This window comes from Pempheris klunzingeri, chromosome 21 (assembly GCF_042242105.1).
Source record: "Pempheris klunzingeri isolate RE-2024b chromosome 21, fPemKlu1.hap1, whole genome shotgun sequence".
NCBI lineage: Eukaryota > Metazoa > Chordata > Actinopteri > Acropomatiformes > Pempheridae > Pempheris > Pempheris klunzingeri.
In genome coordinates this window covers 12,079,988-12,098,001 of record NC_092032.1, presented here as the reverse complement: position 1 = coordinate 12,098,001, position 18,014 = coordinate 12,079,988, and the positions used below count along the sequence as shown (strand labels likewise).

Here is an 18,014-nt window from a genome sequence, read left to right as displayed (position 1 = left end):
TTTTTTTAATCCTCTGGGTGATGAGTGCATTATTCCCTCTGGACATAAACAGGACCAAAGACTGGTGCAGACTGGCCACTGGGTGGTGATGTGAGCTGAATGACAAGAGAGAGCAGGAGAAACGGGGACATGCAGGAGGTCTGTCTGCATCAAAAGATTGGTAAGTCTGTCTCCTGATAATCTTCTTTGTTCCTTCCACCAGCATCAACTGCATCAGGAGGCACCATAAAGATAAATTAAATCATAGTAAAACTGGAAAATATATTATCACCTCCTACTGAGGGATTATTCGCTACAGTTACAGAATATACTGAACATAAGGCTATGTCTCAGATAAACTCATGATATACAAATGCACATACACACACGTACAGTACAATAACAACTCTTAAGCACATACAGTCATGAACACACATATACAGTACATGGACGAATGGAGATCAGGGCAAGAATACGCGGTTACATACTCGTGGGGGAGAGAACTCTTTTCCACATTCAGTAAAGGACTGATGTCATTTTTGTTGGTTACACCTGATGTGGTCACTATCTCTATAGTGAACAAGAGGGACGGTGGAAACGTCAGAGAAACAGTGATTGGCTACATTTACATGCACAGAATAACCTGGTTAGTGATCGCACTTTGGCCAACCTCAGATCTGTCCTGAAGCCTGACATCTACATGTTAGAACGCACACTGACCTGTCCATCAGCAGCAATACGTCACATTTTGGTCTCGCATTTGGTGGTTTCTCCCGATTTTCATTTGGATTTATGCTCATAAGCGACTAAAAAAGTGTGTAAAAGGACAGTTTGCCACCGTTTACACTAATCGAGGTTCTCTTGTGGCAAAGGGAGCTCGAAAAATGCTCAGAGAACAGAAAGTGAGGAGCAAAAACATGGCGAAAGTGAAAATAAACTGCTGACCATGCATATGAGTCATTCAAAGTAATAAAACAATCTGAAAAATCTAAAAATCAGCAGCAAGTGGTATTTGTCATAACCTGATTTTGATAAATGTTTTTCTGATGAGTAATGAGCTTGTTTCCTCCCTCATACAGAGGAGAAAAATCTGCATCCCAATATTTCTAAGTAGTATTTATCAGCGTATTTTTGCTGATACCAGTAAATATGAAACCACAGTTCATTCTAAATGTGTGCAGGGAGCGAATACTAAAAGCTAAAGGTATCCTTTGAAAATTTGGAGCATTTTGCATCATAATTGGGTATCTTGTAATCTGCATTTCAGGCAAATTCCAAAATCAAGTTAATTTAACAACCAGGTTAAGTGCTGAATTTTTGTGCATGTCAACATAGCCACTGTCCATGTTTGGAGGTTGTCTAGAAGCTGGTTGGTTTGGAGCAGGGACGATGCCCCCCACCCTGCTGGCCCGTTGCCATGGCCACGCTCCCAAAAACTGAACGATGGTTTTGTCATGCAGTCGTGACAGCAGTCTGAAGATGGACTCCAGGTCTGTAACCTTCGTCCCCTGTGTGGAGTCAGTCGTTTTGCTCGCGTCAGCCTGGTGTTATGTCACACCTGTCCTTTAGTCTGCTGGTGGATCCAGTCAGTGAACTTGACCACCTGTGTGTAAACACCGGGACGGTTCAGCCTCGCGCAGCCCTCGCCCCAGCTCACGATCCCCGCCAGGAACCAACGCTTGCCTCGCTCCAGACACACCAGCGGACCTCCTGAGTCACCCTGTGGGCCCACACATGTACAGCGAGACACATTCAGACAAAAAAAACCAAAAAACAAAAGACAATATTGATTCATTTTTTTACTGCTGTGGATTCCTGGTAAAATTTAGAGGATGTGTTAACATATCAAAACATTTCCAAAGCAAAAAAGAGGAATCCAATGACAGAGTTACTGTCACTATATCAACCAACGTTTACAACACATCTAACTTTTTGTGTATGGTGTCTGTTCTTCTGATCTGTAATTACTATTAATGAATTTGTTGTCCAATACTGTCTTCACAGTTTCACAACTGCTTCCTGTAAAACTTGAAAGGCTCCAACTCCAGTTTTCCAATTGTGTTGGAAGTGTGTTCAGAAGTGGTTTAGTGACAAATTCTGGGAAATGTACAAAATCTGTGCAAGGTGTGTATTCTGTGGTTATGACTACAATGTAAAACATAACCCGTCACTCAACAACTCACACACACAATGAGCATTTTTCCATAAAACACATCAGCAATGACGCACACACTCTGACCTGACAGGCGTCCGTCCCTCCCTGTAGGTTCCCAGCACACAGCATCCTGGGAGTGACGGCATCGTCATACAGCTTGTTACAAGTGTTCCTGTTGATGATCTTCACTGAGGCTTCTTGTAAGCGAGAGGCCAGTTCACCTATAATGAAAACAAGCTTGTATATATTACTCCTGACCTAAGTTAGTTTCAAGATATAGGCGAGATCTAAAAGCTCTTACCGTCCTCCATGAGGACCCCCCAGCCTGTTACGTAGCAGCTGGTGCCTGTTATGAAGGCGTGTGAGGGCGCGGGGACGCACACAGGCTGCACCAAGTCGTTGAAGAAGATAGGAGCACTGAGCTCGAGAAGGGCGATGTCGTAGTCAGAGGTGAACTGGTCGTACTGTGGGTGGAGGAGGATCCGGCGGATCGGCCTGGTGGCCACTCCGTTGTTCCCCGTAGTCATCATACGCATTCCCATGTAGGCCCGCCACGCACGAGCATCCGAGTATCTGCACACAGAACATGCATGAACACGGCACACACATGAAACGTGACTTATCGCGATGAGGCTTTCAGGCGTCTTTCTCACTTAATGGCATCCGAGTCCTGGAAGCAGTGAGCCGCAGAGATGAGCCAGCGGCTGGAGACCAGTGTGGCTCCACAAACGTGGCCGTAGCGATCCATCTGGAGGCTGACCTGCCATGGCCATGACCCCGCCCCAGCATCAGAGCCACCCACTATCTTGGTACGCTTCTTGGGCCTGGTGCCACAGCCTGGGACAGAGAGACACGGGGTGGCAGAGGAACAGACAAAAATAACGGTTACAGGAGTCAAAGGAGTCTAAGGTTGAGGTCTGAGAGTGAGAACTTACCACAGCGCAGTTCATCAGAGCCATCAAAGCAGTCTTTGACTCCGTCACACTCAGGGTTAACCTTACTTATACACTTTCCATTGGCACATTTGTATGAGGATGGGGAGCAGCCTTTAAGGTCTAAAGAGGATGAAAGAAATCATTAGGCAGAGTGGAACAGAGGGGACCTAAAATATAAGAGAAAAGTAATTAATAAATACAACATGATGTGATCAGTCAGTATAACCCTGGATGTCATAAACACTCACACGCTCTGCTACAGTTGAGTTCATCGCTGCGGTCTTTGCAGTCAATAATACCGTCACACACTGAAGACTTTGGCAAACAGACCTTGTTGGGACACACATGGTAACATTTGCCTCCTGAAAACAAACACATGAGCTTCAATTATCAAATTACACACAAGCACACGCATGCGTTACCATGGTGACAGTCTGCTCACCACAGGTGCCCTCTTCACTGCTGTCTGCACAGGTGCTCTGGCTCACACACTGGCTGCTTTGGGGCCGACACTGGCCGTTCCCACACAGCACTTCACCTGGCCTGCAGGATGCTACATGAACATAAAAACACACCGAGTGTAGCTTTGAAGTAAAAAGTAACTGATCGTTTTAGTTTCTGGAGATAAATATAATAAGCACGATATAGCAACATTTTCTCAGAATAATGAAAATACAGTCCCGAAATCAGATTAAATGTTAAGAATAAAAAGCGTGTGGGTGAAGCGTGCAGCCGCTACAGACTTACAGCATCTAGCCTCGTCCCGTCCATCTGAGCAGTCTTTCACTCCATCACAAACTTTCCTCAGAGGGATACAGCGTCCATCTCCACACCGAAACTGGCGGGGGCATGCTTAAGATAGAAAGGAAGGAGACTTGTGTGTATAAACTGGAATAAGAGTACTTTGTTTGGCGCAGATGTGGATATGTGACCTCATTTAGACCTCACAGAAAACAAAAACTCCTGTAGGCGTCACTGTCAGGGTGAATTACAGCGTGACAGGGCTGAGATATTTGTTCACAGCGGAGCTGGAGCACATTCTTACTCCGCACTTGAGTGAAAGCATCAGATTTTACTTACTGCCCTCTGGAGAGAAGGCTCGGTAGAGCAAGTAGAAGCCCTTGTGAGTGAGAGATTCATCCGAATGGAAGTGGAAGGTGAGAGGAGAGGAGTAGACGCGCCTTTTACTGCTGTCTGACACTGGATTACACAGTCTGGATACAGAGCAGCACACAGAGAAGAATTTTAATCCACACATAAAACATCTTAAACAATTTAAACTCTTTTTTCTTCAAATTTAACCGACATGGGTGAAATGCTCCCGCTAACGCTTGCTTATGGGCACTTTGGTTGCAACACAGTTCAGCTTCACAACTTACTTGACCCCTCCGATTTCCAGCCAGTCTTTCTCACAGCCGTCTGATGACGGGGAATCCTGAATGTCCATCGTCACGATCGTCATGGAGATCAGGTATCCTGGCAACGGCGCCTGATAAAGTAACCAAAGACGACTAAAGAAAGAGTTCACATGCTGGAATGTGGACGGGCTAAACAACAAAGAGATGATTCACTCTTTCATTCTCTTACTTTCCTTACTCCACTGTTTCTAACACCCACATGTGCTCTCATGCACAAGTCACACATGCACTCATGTGGCTCACCCGTAGGGTCCAGGTGCAGTCTATGTTAGGAGGATAATAAGAAGGGTAGTAGGGTGAGGAAATAGAGCCGTTCCAGGAAGAAATTGACCCTCCACAACCTGCAGGGGGAGACAGTGACACAGATAAGTGCACAGAATACCAAATTCCACTTAGGTCTGCATATGCTAATGAGTGGAAATGAATCATTCCAGCACAAAGGCAGTAACATGAACATACCGCACAAGATTTGTAGAACTTAGACAGAACTATGTATGTCTATTTGTCTGTTTGTGAGAGCACTCAAACCTGCTTTTGGGATGGCTTGGAAGTACGCTTTGAAGATAGCTCCGTCCCTCTGTCTGCTGAAGGAGAACGTGACCAGCATCACATTCCCAGAGGACATCAGCTTCATAACAGGGGACGAACCCGAAACAGGCAGCCCACACCACCTGAGGCCACGAGGCAAAGGCATCCAGGATATTAAGGCACATCCAATAAATGAGACATATATTACACAGATGAAACGCTCCTAAGAAAAAAAAATGTCTCTACCTGGCGATGATCTTGTTCTGTAATGGGAGTAAGAAGTCGTAGGCTGAGAGTTTGTGGGCGGTGCAGCTTCCTGGCGTGGCTCCGTGCAGGGTGAGGATGACCAGTCGAACCACATGACCCGAGGGCACGCGAAGACGCCACTGGTAGTACGGCTTCTTGGGACTCACAAGGCTCAGGGTGCGGTTGTTGCCATATTTGGCATAGAGGTCAAAGGACATCGCTACAGAGAGGAAGTGATGGAAACACTGATTTGTGTTATAACATTAATGTTGCATAATTGCACTGCAATCAAGTCACATAACTTAAGTAAATAAATAATAAAAGTTTCAGGTCAGACAGTGTGGCTCATTTCTAACACCATTAGAAACCAGGTGTTTAGGTTTTGTAATATAAAGTCATATAAAAGCTCTCCTCACCTTGGAAGCCAAGCTGCCACTTCCCACTCTGAATGCTGTTTGGATTCTTACTCTTGTCTGACTTATCGTCTGTTTCAAAGTCTTCAGGGTCCAACCCTGCACACATCCAGAACCAATAAAACATGGGTCAAATACCGATGAAGGATTTAGAAATCTGTTTCTCAGATCAGTTACATTTCTAAATCAAGTGCTTCTATTTGAGATGTAAAAGTGAGTTAAGCATTTGTAGAGTGTTTAATTTATGATAGTAAATGAAGTTGTAGACCTAAAGAACTACATGTGTGTGGTTAATGTGTTTGTACTGTATGAATGCAGTCTCTACCCAGCGAGTGGAGCATGTCGTCATCTTGCTCCATGTAATAGCGCTGCTCATTGCGGATGTCCCGCACCACCTTGTTGGTGCCGGGAAGCCTGCGCTGCAGCCGCTGTGGGCTCGACCTCCGGATCGCCGCTGCAACGTCGTGCGGGGCGAAGAATTTACTCCAGTAGAAGACGTTGAGCCCTTCTGCTCCTTCACTGTCACACAAAGGGTTTACAGTGTTGCTATGCTGCAGGGGACATACAGCTGAGTGTGCTGTTGTCATTTGTATTCTCTTCGTGTACAAACTGATGCACATTTCATTTCATCAGTGGGCTTTTTGTCAGTGCAGCATACCTGAAGGCAGTAATTCCTGAGTACAGGTAGTAAGAGCTCCACGGAGAGGACTCGTAGAGTTCTGAAAACTGTTTTTAAAACATGCAAAAGGACAAAAAAAAAGAAGCGTTGACCACATACAGTACAGTGCTGTAGGAGTGACATCACAGTGGTGCGAGTGAGGTCACATATCACATGAACACACCTGGTAGAACACGCAGCCCGAGTTCAACAAAAGCAATGTTCTTGTGTGTGTGTGTCTCAAACTCTGCTTGTGTGTATGTTGACTTTGAGCCGTACAGAGCTCCATTGTCTCTCTACCTGCCGGCCGTGTAGAGGTAGGACCCTGGGTGGTATGGGCTCCTACTTTTAAGTTCACCTGTTCTTTAATGAACAGATGGCCGCACAGATACTATGACCACTTAACAAGCCTGCTAACTCACCCTCACAGCTGATTAAAGGGGCATTACACTACGTCTCTGCAGATTTTGGGAGATTTGCACGTATCAACTCACCATTTCTGCGCTGCTCAACAAGAACATCCAGCCATGTGCCTGACCTTTCGCTCCAAAACCCAAATTGCCCCCTCACTTCTCTGTCCAGCCCCAGTCCTTCTGCCATCCCAGCCTGCCCTACTGCCCTGTCTGTCCCTCTCAACCCCAACGTCAAACAGAGATTCTCCTCCTCTCTGTAGTGCACAGAGTGGCTGATTGTGTGCAAGCTACACAGACAATGTTTTTATTGAAGGCCTGCTCTTCCTCTCACTCTTGCTGCCTGGGCCTAGCTGGGCGCACAAATGCCGGGCTTGTCCTCAGCCCTGAAAGGGCCCTGTCCCAGGGGGTCTGGAGAACTCGCGCACACACATTGTGCTCAGCTCCTGTTTCAGCTTTACATTTAACACCACCAGAGAGAGACAGAGAGAGGGACAGAAGAGAGAAAGTGGTGTACAGAAAGAAACAAAGAGAGAGCAAGAGAGAGAAAGAGGAGGACAAAGCTGATAAAGAAAAAAGAAAACGAATGAGAATGCAAAGACAGTCAACAAGAGAGGAGAATGGGAAGGAGAAAGAGGGCAGCAGTGTTTTGAAAGCGCAGCATAAAAGACAGTAGTAGACTGCTGCAGTGAACCATATCAAAGTTTGAGGAAGGCTTCGGCCCAGAGTGGGAAGGTCGAGCAGCAGTCTAAAAAGTGTCATTCAGAGGGGAAGCAGTGACAGACAAGTCCACCGTTCCACTTACATAATGGTTCAAAGCCTGAGCCTGCAGGCGGAACTGAGGGGAGGTGGAGTCAGTCAGCTCTGAGGAGAAGCTCAGGTTTGGGAACTCCACGCTGCCACCGAGGAAGAACACTGAGGAGGGTGGCGCTGGAGAGGAGGAGGAGGTTGAGATTTAGGACAGATGCACTTGTGTGACTCTGGGTGTAAGTCAAAACAAACACATTTTAAGGAGAGGAGAGGTCTGAGAAAAATCAAAAACACAGAAGCAGGTCTGTACTCACATGTTAAGAAGTGGAGAGTCAGTGCAATGGCGGCAGTGAAGGGAAAGAAAGGCAGGAGACCTAACATCCATCTCCTCCAGGAGCCACAGGCTGGAGCTCGCCCCCCCTCCACCTTCTCCTCTGCCTGGTCCTCAGGCTTCGTGGGGGGGCTCAGTGACTGGGTGGGCTCCTTCAACTCCCCCTCTCCCTTCCAGAGACAAGGACATGACTCAAATATCATACCGGCTTTTCTAGGTCTCTGCTTGAGTTGCCCCTAATTGTTTTGGATTCAATCTTCATGTGAACACAGCAGAGGGGCGAGAGAGAGAAAATGCAGGCAATCCCCCAAAATCAATGAGACATAGATTTTATGGCTGAGCACTGATTTACAGACTAACGGTGACCATCTTTGAGCTGAAAGGATCTCCTTAAACATTTAAGGGGCTGGCAGGATTCCCCGCAGGAGCAGACAAAGCGTGGCTGGAGGAGTCTGCTTTCCCACGGCCTGGCTCCGCGGTGTCAGCACTCAATCAAGTGGCTCACGCCGACATGGACATTCATGAGAAAGAGACCCGCACAGCCCTAGAGACGGATTTTACAATTAAGATGGCTGAGTCGGTTTGATGGGTTCTGATTAATATGCATCCTTTTGGTGGTGCAAGAAAGTCCCCAGAAGTTAGATGAATGCACTTATTTCGCAGTAAAGTTAGAATACAGTGGAGAAATAGTTCCCGTACGGCTCCGTCTTTTACGCGCAGAGAAAGGCGCACAGTGATGGCTTACCTGTGCAGCGGAGCAGCCTGAGTGTCCATGGCCGGAGACGCAGTACACTTCGCAAGTTTTGCTTTTGGGGAGAGTCCTCATAGCACTGTCCCGATCAGCTCCGGAGAGGCGATATGCAACAATACCTCAGGCATAGAAACGATGGAGAGAGAGGAAACCCCCGCTGTCGCTTGCTTTGAAAAAAGCGCAGAAATCCGACCTGAGCGGCTCGGATGCGGCGGGCATTCACCGCCTCCCGCTTACCTGAACTGGGCGGCAGGTGTCACACGGAGCCCCAGAATGCAGTGCGGGCACAATGAAACCTCTATGAAGGGCTACAATCCGCACAACCATGCGTGCGACAGATATTGTGGGCAAACTTCCTCGCTGTGTCTGCGGGAGCAAAGCTTGGAGGGACAAAAGGGTGCTTGAGGAAAACGTGTGCGAGGTATTACAAATGGAGCTCGGCTGCGGTGCCCTTGGATGCTCCACAGGGGCGCAAAGCAACACAGAGCCTGCAATTACCAAGCTGGCACCACACTGATCCATTGTGAGGCTGTAACAGGACAGAACATGGGCTTACAGAGAGGAATGCAGGAAAGATACCTGAGGAAAATTAAAATCTCCCGTTTGCTTAGTTAAAAGTGTCTGTTAGAGTCACATAGCACCTTGTAATATCACATAAAAAAGTACACATTAGACTGTATCAGATGATGCTTTTATTATAACATCTGCTGGCAGTGGATGAATAAGATATCATGTCAGCTGATATGGCTGTAGATCCAGGAGGTGAACTTGTTGACCCTGGTGTAGACCCCGGGCAGGTTTGGTCTGCCGCAGCCTGCCCCCCAGCTGACGATGCCAATCAGGAACCAGCGCCCCCCGCCTGGTTCCTGACAGGACAGAGGACCCCCTGAATCACCCTGAGACACAAAGAATGGAGCTGATTCAACATTTAATGCTTCGCACTCGCTAGAATGAATGAAAATGCAGGCGTAGATGGGTTTCTAAGACTCAGTCAGGTGTGAGCTCACCCTGCAGGCGTCCCTCTCGCCAGAGGCAACCCCAGCACACAGCATGCGTGGTGAGACAGGCCCGTAGCTCTTCTTACACTCAGTCTGGCTCAGTAGAGACACCTCTGCTTTCTGCAGTACTGAGGGCAGCACTTTGTCTGTACAGGGAAAGATGTGGACCCAGATCACGCAACTGACAGAGATTTTGAGGCCTTTAGGCTGACATAAGCAGTCTTAGCAAGTGCATTCATTGATTATATTGCTGCTAAGTTGTCATGTCCCTGTCTGAACACTGTATATAAAATTCAGTTCTTTTTTACTGATTATGTTATTACTGGGATGTTTTAGATCACTGCATGTAAACTAGGCCTGTCAGACAACACCTTTCAAGGATATCAGTTATATTCAAGTATAAAAGTCACTGAGCTCGATCCAAAGTATTGCTCACCATCCTCAGAGCGGTATCCCCAACCGGTGACCCAGCAGCGGTGGCTGTCGGTGACAGTGTGGGATGAGGATGGCAGACACACAGGCTGGACCAGCAGGCTGAGGGAGGGAGGCCAGGGCTTCTTCAGCTGCAGCAGGGCGATGTCATAGTCGAATGTGTACGCGTTGTAATACTCGTGCACTACGATCCGCTGGATCTCCGCCACGTGTTTGGCACTGCCCTGTGTCAGCATGCCGAGGTGGGCGCTCCAGTGACGTGGGTCAGACAGCCTGTGGGCGGGTTAGAGGTCAGGGGTCAAGGACACTTACGTTTGACATAAGACAGTTATTACTTAGCTGTTACATAGTGATTCCCAATGTAAGGGTTGGGACCCTGTAAGTGGTCCAAAGATAAATTTGAGGGGTCACATGATAAACTGAAACAAATTTCAGTCACAAAATTACCTTTTCTTCAAAAAGGCAAAAAAGATGAAAACTACTTCATTATCAGTTATTGTTAGCCTGCTACTCTGTATATTAAATCTGTGTTTTTCCCCCACAGCAGCCTTTACAGTGCTCGTATAACAATAACAGATGTTTATCGGCGGTGAGAGTGACTGACCTTTCCTTGCTGAAGCAGTGTGCTGCTGAGATGAGCCAATCAGAGGAGAGGACTGAAGCCCCACAGTACAGGTTACCAGAGAAGTGGAGGCTGACCTGCCACGGCCACTCCCCCTCTGCAGAGTTAACTCCACCCACAATGCGCTCAAGTCCTGTAAACGACCCCACCTTCTTCACCAAGGAGGGACGACCACAAGCTGAGGAGCACACAGGGATGGATTTTGTTGTTAAACTGGTTATATTTTACTGGACTTGCTTTTATTGTGAAGGACCACAGAGCTGGTGTGTGTGTGAGTGTGTTTGTACAAAAAGGCCCCTGCTGGCCTTAATGAGTGTGCAGTATATTGCACATCGTCATACTGTAGTTAAAGTTGTAGTTAATGACTGCCTCTAAAATAGAACGTTTATTGTTATTATCATTATATGCAATTCATGGATCTATTTGTGCACATAGCGCCTGTATCAGTGTGAGTATACAGTGAGTGTGCATTTGCACACCTACGGTAACCACTAACCAGCTGAGTCATCACATTGACAGACAGGTCTATCGCAATCTTATTAAAAAGTAGAGCTTTAATGAGTGCGCGTGCACACGCATGCATGCATGCACAGTATGTCCAGTATCAGTGAGTGATCAAAGACAAGCCTGTTCCCATCACCCTGAGACCCCATCATGATAAAATACCAGCAAATAGAGAAAGCCGTTACAGCTGGGTCACCTCGGTGCTGCAGGTCAGCAGGTTTGGAGCACACTGCCCAGTGGATTATAAAACAACAACAGTCTTCTCATGAAGCCACACAAAGGGTCTGGCAAAGAACTGGCAGTATAATCACCATGGACCAAATCCTTCATTAGCAGCAAACAATTGGAGTGTGGCATCCAGTTGATAAATCATTGAAGTGTTTTTTATTTTACTGAACAACTTGAAGACACGTTCACGACAGGCAGGGGTCCAACTGAATAAAAGTGATGAAACATCAACTTACTTCCGTAATTCAACATATATTTGGTTGAACCTGGATGTCAAATTTCAAATAATACTGGGCAGAATAGTTTTAGCATAATTCTGAGCTATTCAAAACGTTAAATTCTTGAAAACAGACAAATTCTGTCCATCACAGTGGACATGTAGTGTTATGCATCATTGCATCTTATCACATGTTGGCATGTTAAAAATGGCAAGTTGTGAGATTTATTACTAGAAGAATGGGTGGACAGGCGATTATGAAAAACCTGTGGTGATATAATTGAGAAATGTTTTTTTTCTTCTTTAGGCTGTGACCTCCAGATGTGCACACGTAACAGGTAATGCAGAGTGCTCACCACAGTCGGCCTCGTCGCTGTGGTCCTGACAGTCATGAACACCGTCGCACTTTGCGTTCTTCTTCAGGATGCAGGAGCCACTGTTGCATTGATACCTGATTGCAGAGCAAGTTGTTTCTAACAAAAGCAGAGAGCATATTGTAATTATTTGTGTTTACAGGGCACACACATTGCAGTTTGTAAAAATTCATACCCTGAGTGCAGTTGATCTCATCTATTCCATTGGTGCAGTCCGTTTCCCCATTGCATACAAACAAAGGATGCAGAGGACTGTTGCCACCACAGTTCTTAGTGGGCCTCGCTGGGAAGATATGCAACATTTTTGCAATGCATGACTGATTCCGCAGCCAAATATCAATGTAATATGTTGCCAGTACTTAACAGGGCATCAAAGTAATCAAAATGTCACATTCCTTAATCTTTCAAACAACAAGGATTATGTAACTTGTAAGACAACTTACAGCAGAAGACCTCATCACTCTCATCCTGGCAGTCGTCCAGGCCGTCACAGCGTCGACTCTTGTCCACACACAGGCCTGTGGAGCACAGGAAGTGGCTCTCTGGACAGGCTAGTGGGGAAACAGGAGTTATACAAGACATGATAGAGAGGAAGTTAGAGGAGAAATAGAACTAAATCCTTTAAATCAAAAAAGTGCATAAAAGTAAAGTTTTCTTTCCTGCTATATTTCTACTCTATTGACTGACAAACAGGTTCATGATCACTTTATTTTTCATATGAATTTGCAAAACATTCATAAAATGTTTGTGTCTGTTTTCTCTCTATAAAAGTACAGTGGGGCAAAAAAGTATTTAGTCAGCCACCAATTGTGCAAGTTCTCCCGCTTAAAAAGATGAGGCCTGTAATTTTCATCATAGGTATACCTCAACTATGAGAGACAAAATGAGAAGGAAAAAAATAAATAAATAAAAAATAAAAAAATCCAGAAAATCACATTGTCTGATTTTTAAAGAATTTATTTGCAAATTATGGTGGAAAATAAGTATTTGGTCAATAACAAAAGTTCTTCTCAATACTTTGTTATATACCCTTTGTTGGCAATGACAGAGCAAACGTTTTCTGTAAGTCTTCACAAGGTTTTCACACACTGTTGCTGGTATTTTGGCCCATTCCTCCATGCAGATCTCCTCTCGAGCAGTGATGTTTTGGGGCTGTCGCCGGGCAACACGGACTTTCAATTCCCTCCAAAGATTTTCTATGGGGTTGAGATCTGGAGACTGGCTAGGCCACTCCAGGACCTTGTTTGGGATCATTGCCATGCTGAAAGACCCAGCCACGTTTCATCTTCAATGCCCTTGCTGATGGAAGGAGGTTTTCACTCAAAATCTCATGATACATGGCCCCATTCATTCTTTCCTTTACACGGATCAGTCGTCCTGGTCCCTTTGCAGAAAAACAGCCCCAAAGCATGATGTTTCCACCCCCATGCTTCACAGTAGGTATGGTGTTCTTTGGATGCAACTCAGCATTCTTTCTCCTCCAAACACGACAAGTTGAGTTTTTACCAAAAAGTTCTATTTTGGTTTCATCTGACCATATGACATTCTCCCAATCCTCTTCTGGATCATCCAAATGCTCTCTAGCAAACTTCAGACGGGCCTGGACGTGTGCTGGCTTAAGCAGGGGGACACGTCTGGCACTGCAGGATTTGAGTCCCTGGCGGCATAGTGTGTTACTGATGGTAGCCTTTGTTACTTTGGTCCCAGCTCTCTGCAGGTCATTCACTAGGTCCCCCTGTGTGGTTCTGGGATTTTTGCTCACCGTTCTTGTGATCATTTTGACCCCATGGGGTGAGATCTTGCGTGGAGCCCAGATCGAGGGAGATTATCAGTGGTCTTCCATTTTCTAATAATTGCTCCCACAGTTGATTTCTTCACACCAAGGAGTGTGACTGTTTGAGGTTGTGGACAGGTGTCTTTTATACTGATAACGAGTTCAAACAGGTGCCATTAATACAGGTAACGAGTGGAGGACAGAGGAGCCTCTTAAAGAAGAAGTTACAGGTCTGTGAGAGCCAGAAATCTTGCTTGTTTGTAGGTGACCAAATACTTATTTTACAGAGGAATCTACCAATTAATTTGTTAAAAATCCTACAATGTGATTTCCTGGATTCTTTCCCCCCATTCTGTCTCTCATAGTTGAAGTGTACCTATGATGAAATTACAGGCCTCTCTCATCTTTTTAAGTGGGAGAACTTGCACAATTGGTGGCTGACTAAATACTTTTTTGCCCCACTGTATATAGTAACTTTTAGAATCCACTTAGAAACAAAGTGACTTACTTACATCCACACTGAAGTAATGAAACACCTGTTATCGGCCGTTTCCTACAGTGTATCCTGCCTGTTATAATGAGTCATGCTCTGGCCCCTGCAGTGCTTACGTTGGCTGATATTGTAGCTGCTGTAAAACGCCTGAAAAGGCTGAGCAGAGTTACGTGAGCTGCAGCGAAACTCCACCTCTGGGCTGTGGTCAGCGATCCGAAACACAGAGCGGTGTCCCACATAGCTGCCGCAGAAACTTTGGAAGGAGAGCAGCCATCAATGAACCATCACAGGATGTTGTCGCAGGATGGAAACGTATATGCATGTAAAAATAACAAAAATCCAGCATTTGATAAGAGGATTTCCTCTACGTTAGGGAGACATTTTCTATAGTGGTAGATATTTGTAAAATTTGACAAACTTATATGAAATAATACACATTTTATTTTGAATTTTTAAGTCTTTATCTGTGTAGCTTTACCCACATACATGATTTCATTGACTTTCCACCAGCCATGTTCACATGCCTTCATGTCCTTTGGTTTCAATACATAATTTTGAAACTGCAGAGCAACTCCTAACGCACTGTTAGGTGTCTAGAATAAAACATAAACAGACCACACAATCAGTGAAAGCCATTTTAAGTCACAATATTTATGTGTGTGAGTGTGTGTGCCTGTGTGTGTGTGCTCTACCTCAAACCTCCAGGTGCAAGCACACCGTGGGGGCAGCAGGCTGGGGTGGAAGGGGCTGTAGATCTGACCTGTGATGTCAGGCTCTAAGTGGGTCTCAATTTGAGACATACACACTGAGAGAGACAGAGACAGACTTGGGGGTTATACTTTCATCCTCTGAGAACAGTGGTTAGGAACAACTGGCATATATGATAACCAGGTAAATGTGTCATACTTTGCTCAGCAATGGCCTCAAAGTGTCCTCTGAAGCTCTTGTTGCCATTAGTCATTCTGAAGGAGAGCAACATGACATTGGAGGTAGACACCAGGGAGAAGGAGCTGGACACTGGCTCACACAGCCTGCGGCACAGAGACACACTTCAGCATATGCAACACAGTCTTTGTAGGCAACAGGCCTGTTTAATCACAAGAGGACAGACGTGCTGTCTAATGGAAGCTGCAGACTCGCCTGTGCAGAATGCGCCCTCTCATGGGCAGCAGGGCGTCGTACACAGTCAGAGCATCATTCACACAGTCGCTGGGCTCGACGAGGAAAGAGGTGATGGTCAAACGGATCAGGGAGCCGGGGACAGTGGTGAGTTTTACATGGCAGCTCACACCACCCCATGATGAGAAAATGTTTAAAGGAACACTCGCCCCAGGGAGGTTGGCATACAGTTTGTCTATACACTGTGAGCCTGGAGGGAGAGGAAAAAAAACACTCATTAGCTCCCAACATGACATACCGTGCAACTTTTACTACACCTAAGTTAAGTATTATCACCTACCTGCTCCATTTGATGAATAATCTGATCGCTGAACAGCTGCAGGGAGACACAATAATCAGTCTCTGCTTTGATAAACACACTTTGGATGCATATGTTAACACACTGATGTACCATTGATGAGGATGGAGTCTATATCCACTGGAAGACCCAGCAGGTAGCCCACAGAGGACCTGTTCTTCAAACTGGTGTGGACCGAGTCTCTGAAAATGGCTCCGACACACTCCTCACACACTGCCGGGCTCTTAAGTCGAGGGACCACAAACACCATCCAGAAATGAACCAGCACACCACCCTTGTTGTTGTTACTGGGTGAGGAAAACAGAGTTTACATTACAGCTTTAAGAACAGGGTGTGCTGCTCAGATGTAAATAAATGGTGCTGCTTGAAACTGGAATCAAAAGCACTGAAATCAGAAACTGAATCATAAATATCAGCTGGACCTCTTTTTGCTTCGCAGTGATGATGACTAACAGGACCACTGTACCTGAGGTCTGAAATGACAGCTTGCTTGTAGAGTCTGGCCACTGAGGACATCTTGTACACATTGCTCACCTACGAGACACCAGCAATTAACAGCAAGACTTTCTCAGATCAGTGTTCAGCAGTAACCATCATGTAAATAACAGGGTTACGTTGATACATACCACATGCTGTATTTTGTTTGCCATGGATACAAATTCAAGGGACTCTGCCTGACGATACTCAGGGATAAACTCAATGTTGGCAACACGAAACATCCCGGCAAAATATGCTCCACTGTTGCTTTCCCTGCGAACTAAAGAAATAAAGTCAAAACTTGCATTATATGGTGCAGTTTCAATGTAATGTAGTTATACACCAACCACCAACTAACCATTAGAAGGCAGATGTACAGTACTAACAAATCTGATGAACTTACTGTGAAAAAGGGTTGTAGAAGAATTGTAATTATGCACAAGTATAAGATTCCTTTCACTTACATATGAAGACCCACAGCAGCGACCACATGATCACCACCACCACAAACACCACTGTTGTGATGATCACAGCGATGTACGGGACGTTCAACAGACGGACCCACAGCTTGTGGAGCCCCTTGGGCTTCCGTCTCGTCTTCCTGTACTTCCTGCGGAGCTTTTGCAGAGTGTGGTCAACTGTGGCCACCTCCACAGAAACATCTGCAACCTACAGTTCACACACACACACACACACACATACACCTTGGCAGCAGTACATTTTACTCGGCCTTTGGAGTTGTCGCTCCAATCTGTGTGGACTCTAATAGGGATGTGGTTAATGATGCTGAAATGATATGAAAACACAAACTGTCTTTATACCGTAGCTCCGTCACTGTGTATTAGAGCCCTCAGGATTCAGTGTTGGGACAATAGGGCACAAGAAAGCAACGCTGGCTCTCTTTGAGACCATAAGTAGGTTAAATTACCATTATCAAACCTCAAGAGGGCAAAGCCCTGCCGCTGCTATTCTTCTCTTATCACTGCATCTTATCCAGGTCAGCTAGTTTACATTACAATAGGCTCAACAATATGCTAATCAATTCCAAATGCACAGGGACATGGGTGAGCAAGAGTTTAAATAGTGCAAGATCTTCATTATGTCACAGCAAGCGCTGAACGATAACAATGCTCATAAATTTAAATGAACCCGTCACATTTAACTTTTGATCTGCTACCAATTATGTAAGCTTGTGTGTGCTGGTAATCATGTGGCATTACTGGTCTCTTTAGCCTGTGGAGGGGAATGCCTGACAGAAAAAGTAACTCCATCAGATGCAGCGCTCAACACTCATTGAGTTACCCAAAGCACATATATTATTCATTCAGTGTCATCCCATACTGTGCTAGCGGCACCTAATCCATCACAGTTTAGCAGAATATAGATTCCCACAGGACAAAAACTGTAGTTTGGTCTATTTTACACATATTTAAATCAAGCAACATGATCAAAGATGTGACTTAAAGGTTTAGATGTGTGAACACTGAAATCTTAAGGGTATGATGTGGAGAGAGTTATATTCCTGACTAAAATGTGACAGGATTTAAAATACTGTGCAGTTTTAGTCACAGTGCTTCTACAAGAATAATAAAACTTTAAACATATATCTTACTTACACTGGCAGCGTCCTGTTGAGACGCATCATCGCCACTCGTCTGCTCGTTCTCCTCTCGCTCTGCGCCCATGACACAGGCATCCCTTCAAGCCTCTATCATCTAATTCCTGACCTCTGGTTTTTAAGATCCACTCTCTTTTCCTCAGGAACAAAAACTGATTTACATATAAATAAAAATAGCAGCAGACACACAAACTGTGTAGAGCCACACACTGTACTGTTTGGATGC

At 45.5% G+C, this 18,014-nt stretch overlaps 2 protein-coding genes across 2 annotated transcripts; both read right to left on the bottom strand.

Annotated features, from left to right (window-relative positions):
• Positions 1–1,531: 1,531 nt before the first annotated feature.
• On the bottom strand, positions 1,532–8,649 carry LOC139220852 (suppressor of tumorigenicity 14 protein homolog). The gene is made up of 19 exons (XM_070852705.1): positions 8,569–8,649; positions 7,807–7,993; positions 7,548–7,672; positions 6,333–6,400; positions 6,000–6,193; positions 5,678–5,773; positions 5,262–5,481; positions 5,016–5,158; positions 4,731–4,828; positions 4,449–4,558; positions 4,150–4,283; positions 3,817–3,921; positions 3,512–3,622; positions 3,318–3,431; positions 3,070–3,189; positions 2,788–2,971; positions 2,436–2,707; positions 2,219–2,355; positions 1,532–1,699 (listed from the first exon to the last, which is right to left on the bottom strand). The coding sequence occupies exons 1-19, from the start codon at positions 8,647–8,649 to the stop codon at positions 1,532–1,534; spliced, it is 2,667 nt and encodes an 888-aa protein (XP_070708806.1).
• Positions 8,650–9,291: 642 nt separating this feature from the next.
• Positions 9,292–17,855, bottom strand: tmprss7 (transmembrane serine protease 7). Its single transcript, XM_070852704.1, has 18 exons — positions 17,787–17,855; positions 16,635–16,839; positions 16,320–16,450; positions 16,160–16,227; positions 15,787–15,980; positions 15,676–15,711; positions 15,357–15,585; positions 15,123–15,247; positions 14,909–15,021; positions 14,703–14,809; positions 14,333–14,469; positions 12,393–12,500; positions 12,125–12,232; positions 11,932–12,048; positions 10,609–10,804; positions 10,009–10,277; positions 9,582–9,718; positions 9,292–9,470 (listed from the first exon to the last, which is right to left on the bottom strand). Exons 1-18 carry the CDS (start codon positions 17,853–17,855, stop codon positions 9,309–9,311), a joined length of 2,511 nt encoding a protein of 836 aa, XP_070708805.1. The 3' UTR covers positions 9,292–9,308.
• Between the last annotated feature and the right edge of the window lie 159 nt (positions 17,856–18,014).

Coding starts and splice junctions, on each gene's coding strand:
- LOC139220852 (XM_070852705.1), bottom strand. CDS start 8,649: ATGAGGACTCTCCCCAAAAGCAAAACTTGCGAAGTGTACTGCGTCTCC. Junction 5,774..5,999: donor CGACATGCTCCACTCGCTGG/GTAGAGACTGCA, acceptor GGATGTGTGCAG/GGTTGGACCCTGAAGACTTT. Junction 4,559..4,730: donor ACTGCACCTGGACCCTACGG/GTGAGCCACATG, acceptor TTACTTTATCAG/GCGCCGTTGCCAGGATACCT.
- tmprss7 (XM_070852704.1), bottom strand. CDS start 17,855: ATGGGCGCAGAGCGAGAGGAGAACGAGCAGACGAGTGGCGATGATGCG. Junction 15,022..15,122: donor TGAGGCCATTGCTGAGCAAA/GTATGACACATT, acceptor TGTCTCTCTCAG/TGTGTATGTCTCAAATTGAG. Junction 10,805..11,931: donor CAGCGACGAGGCCGACTGTG/GTGAGCACTCTG, acceptor TGTGCTCCTCAG/CTTGTGGTCGTCCCTCCTTG.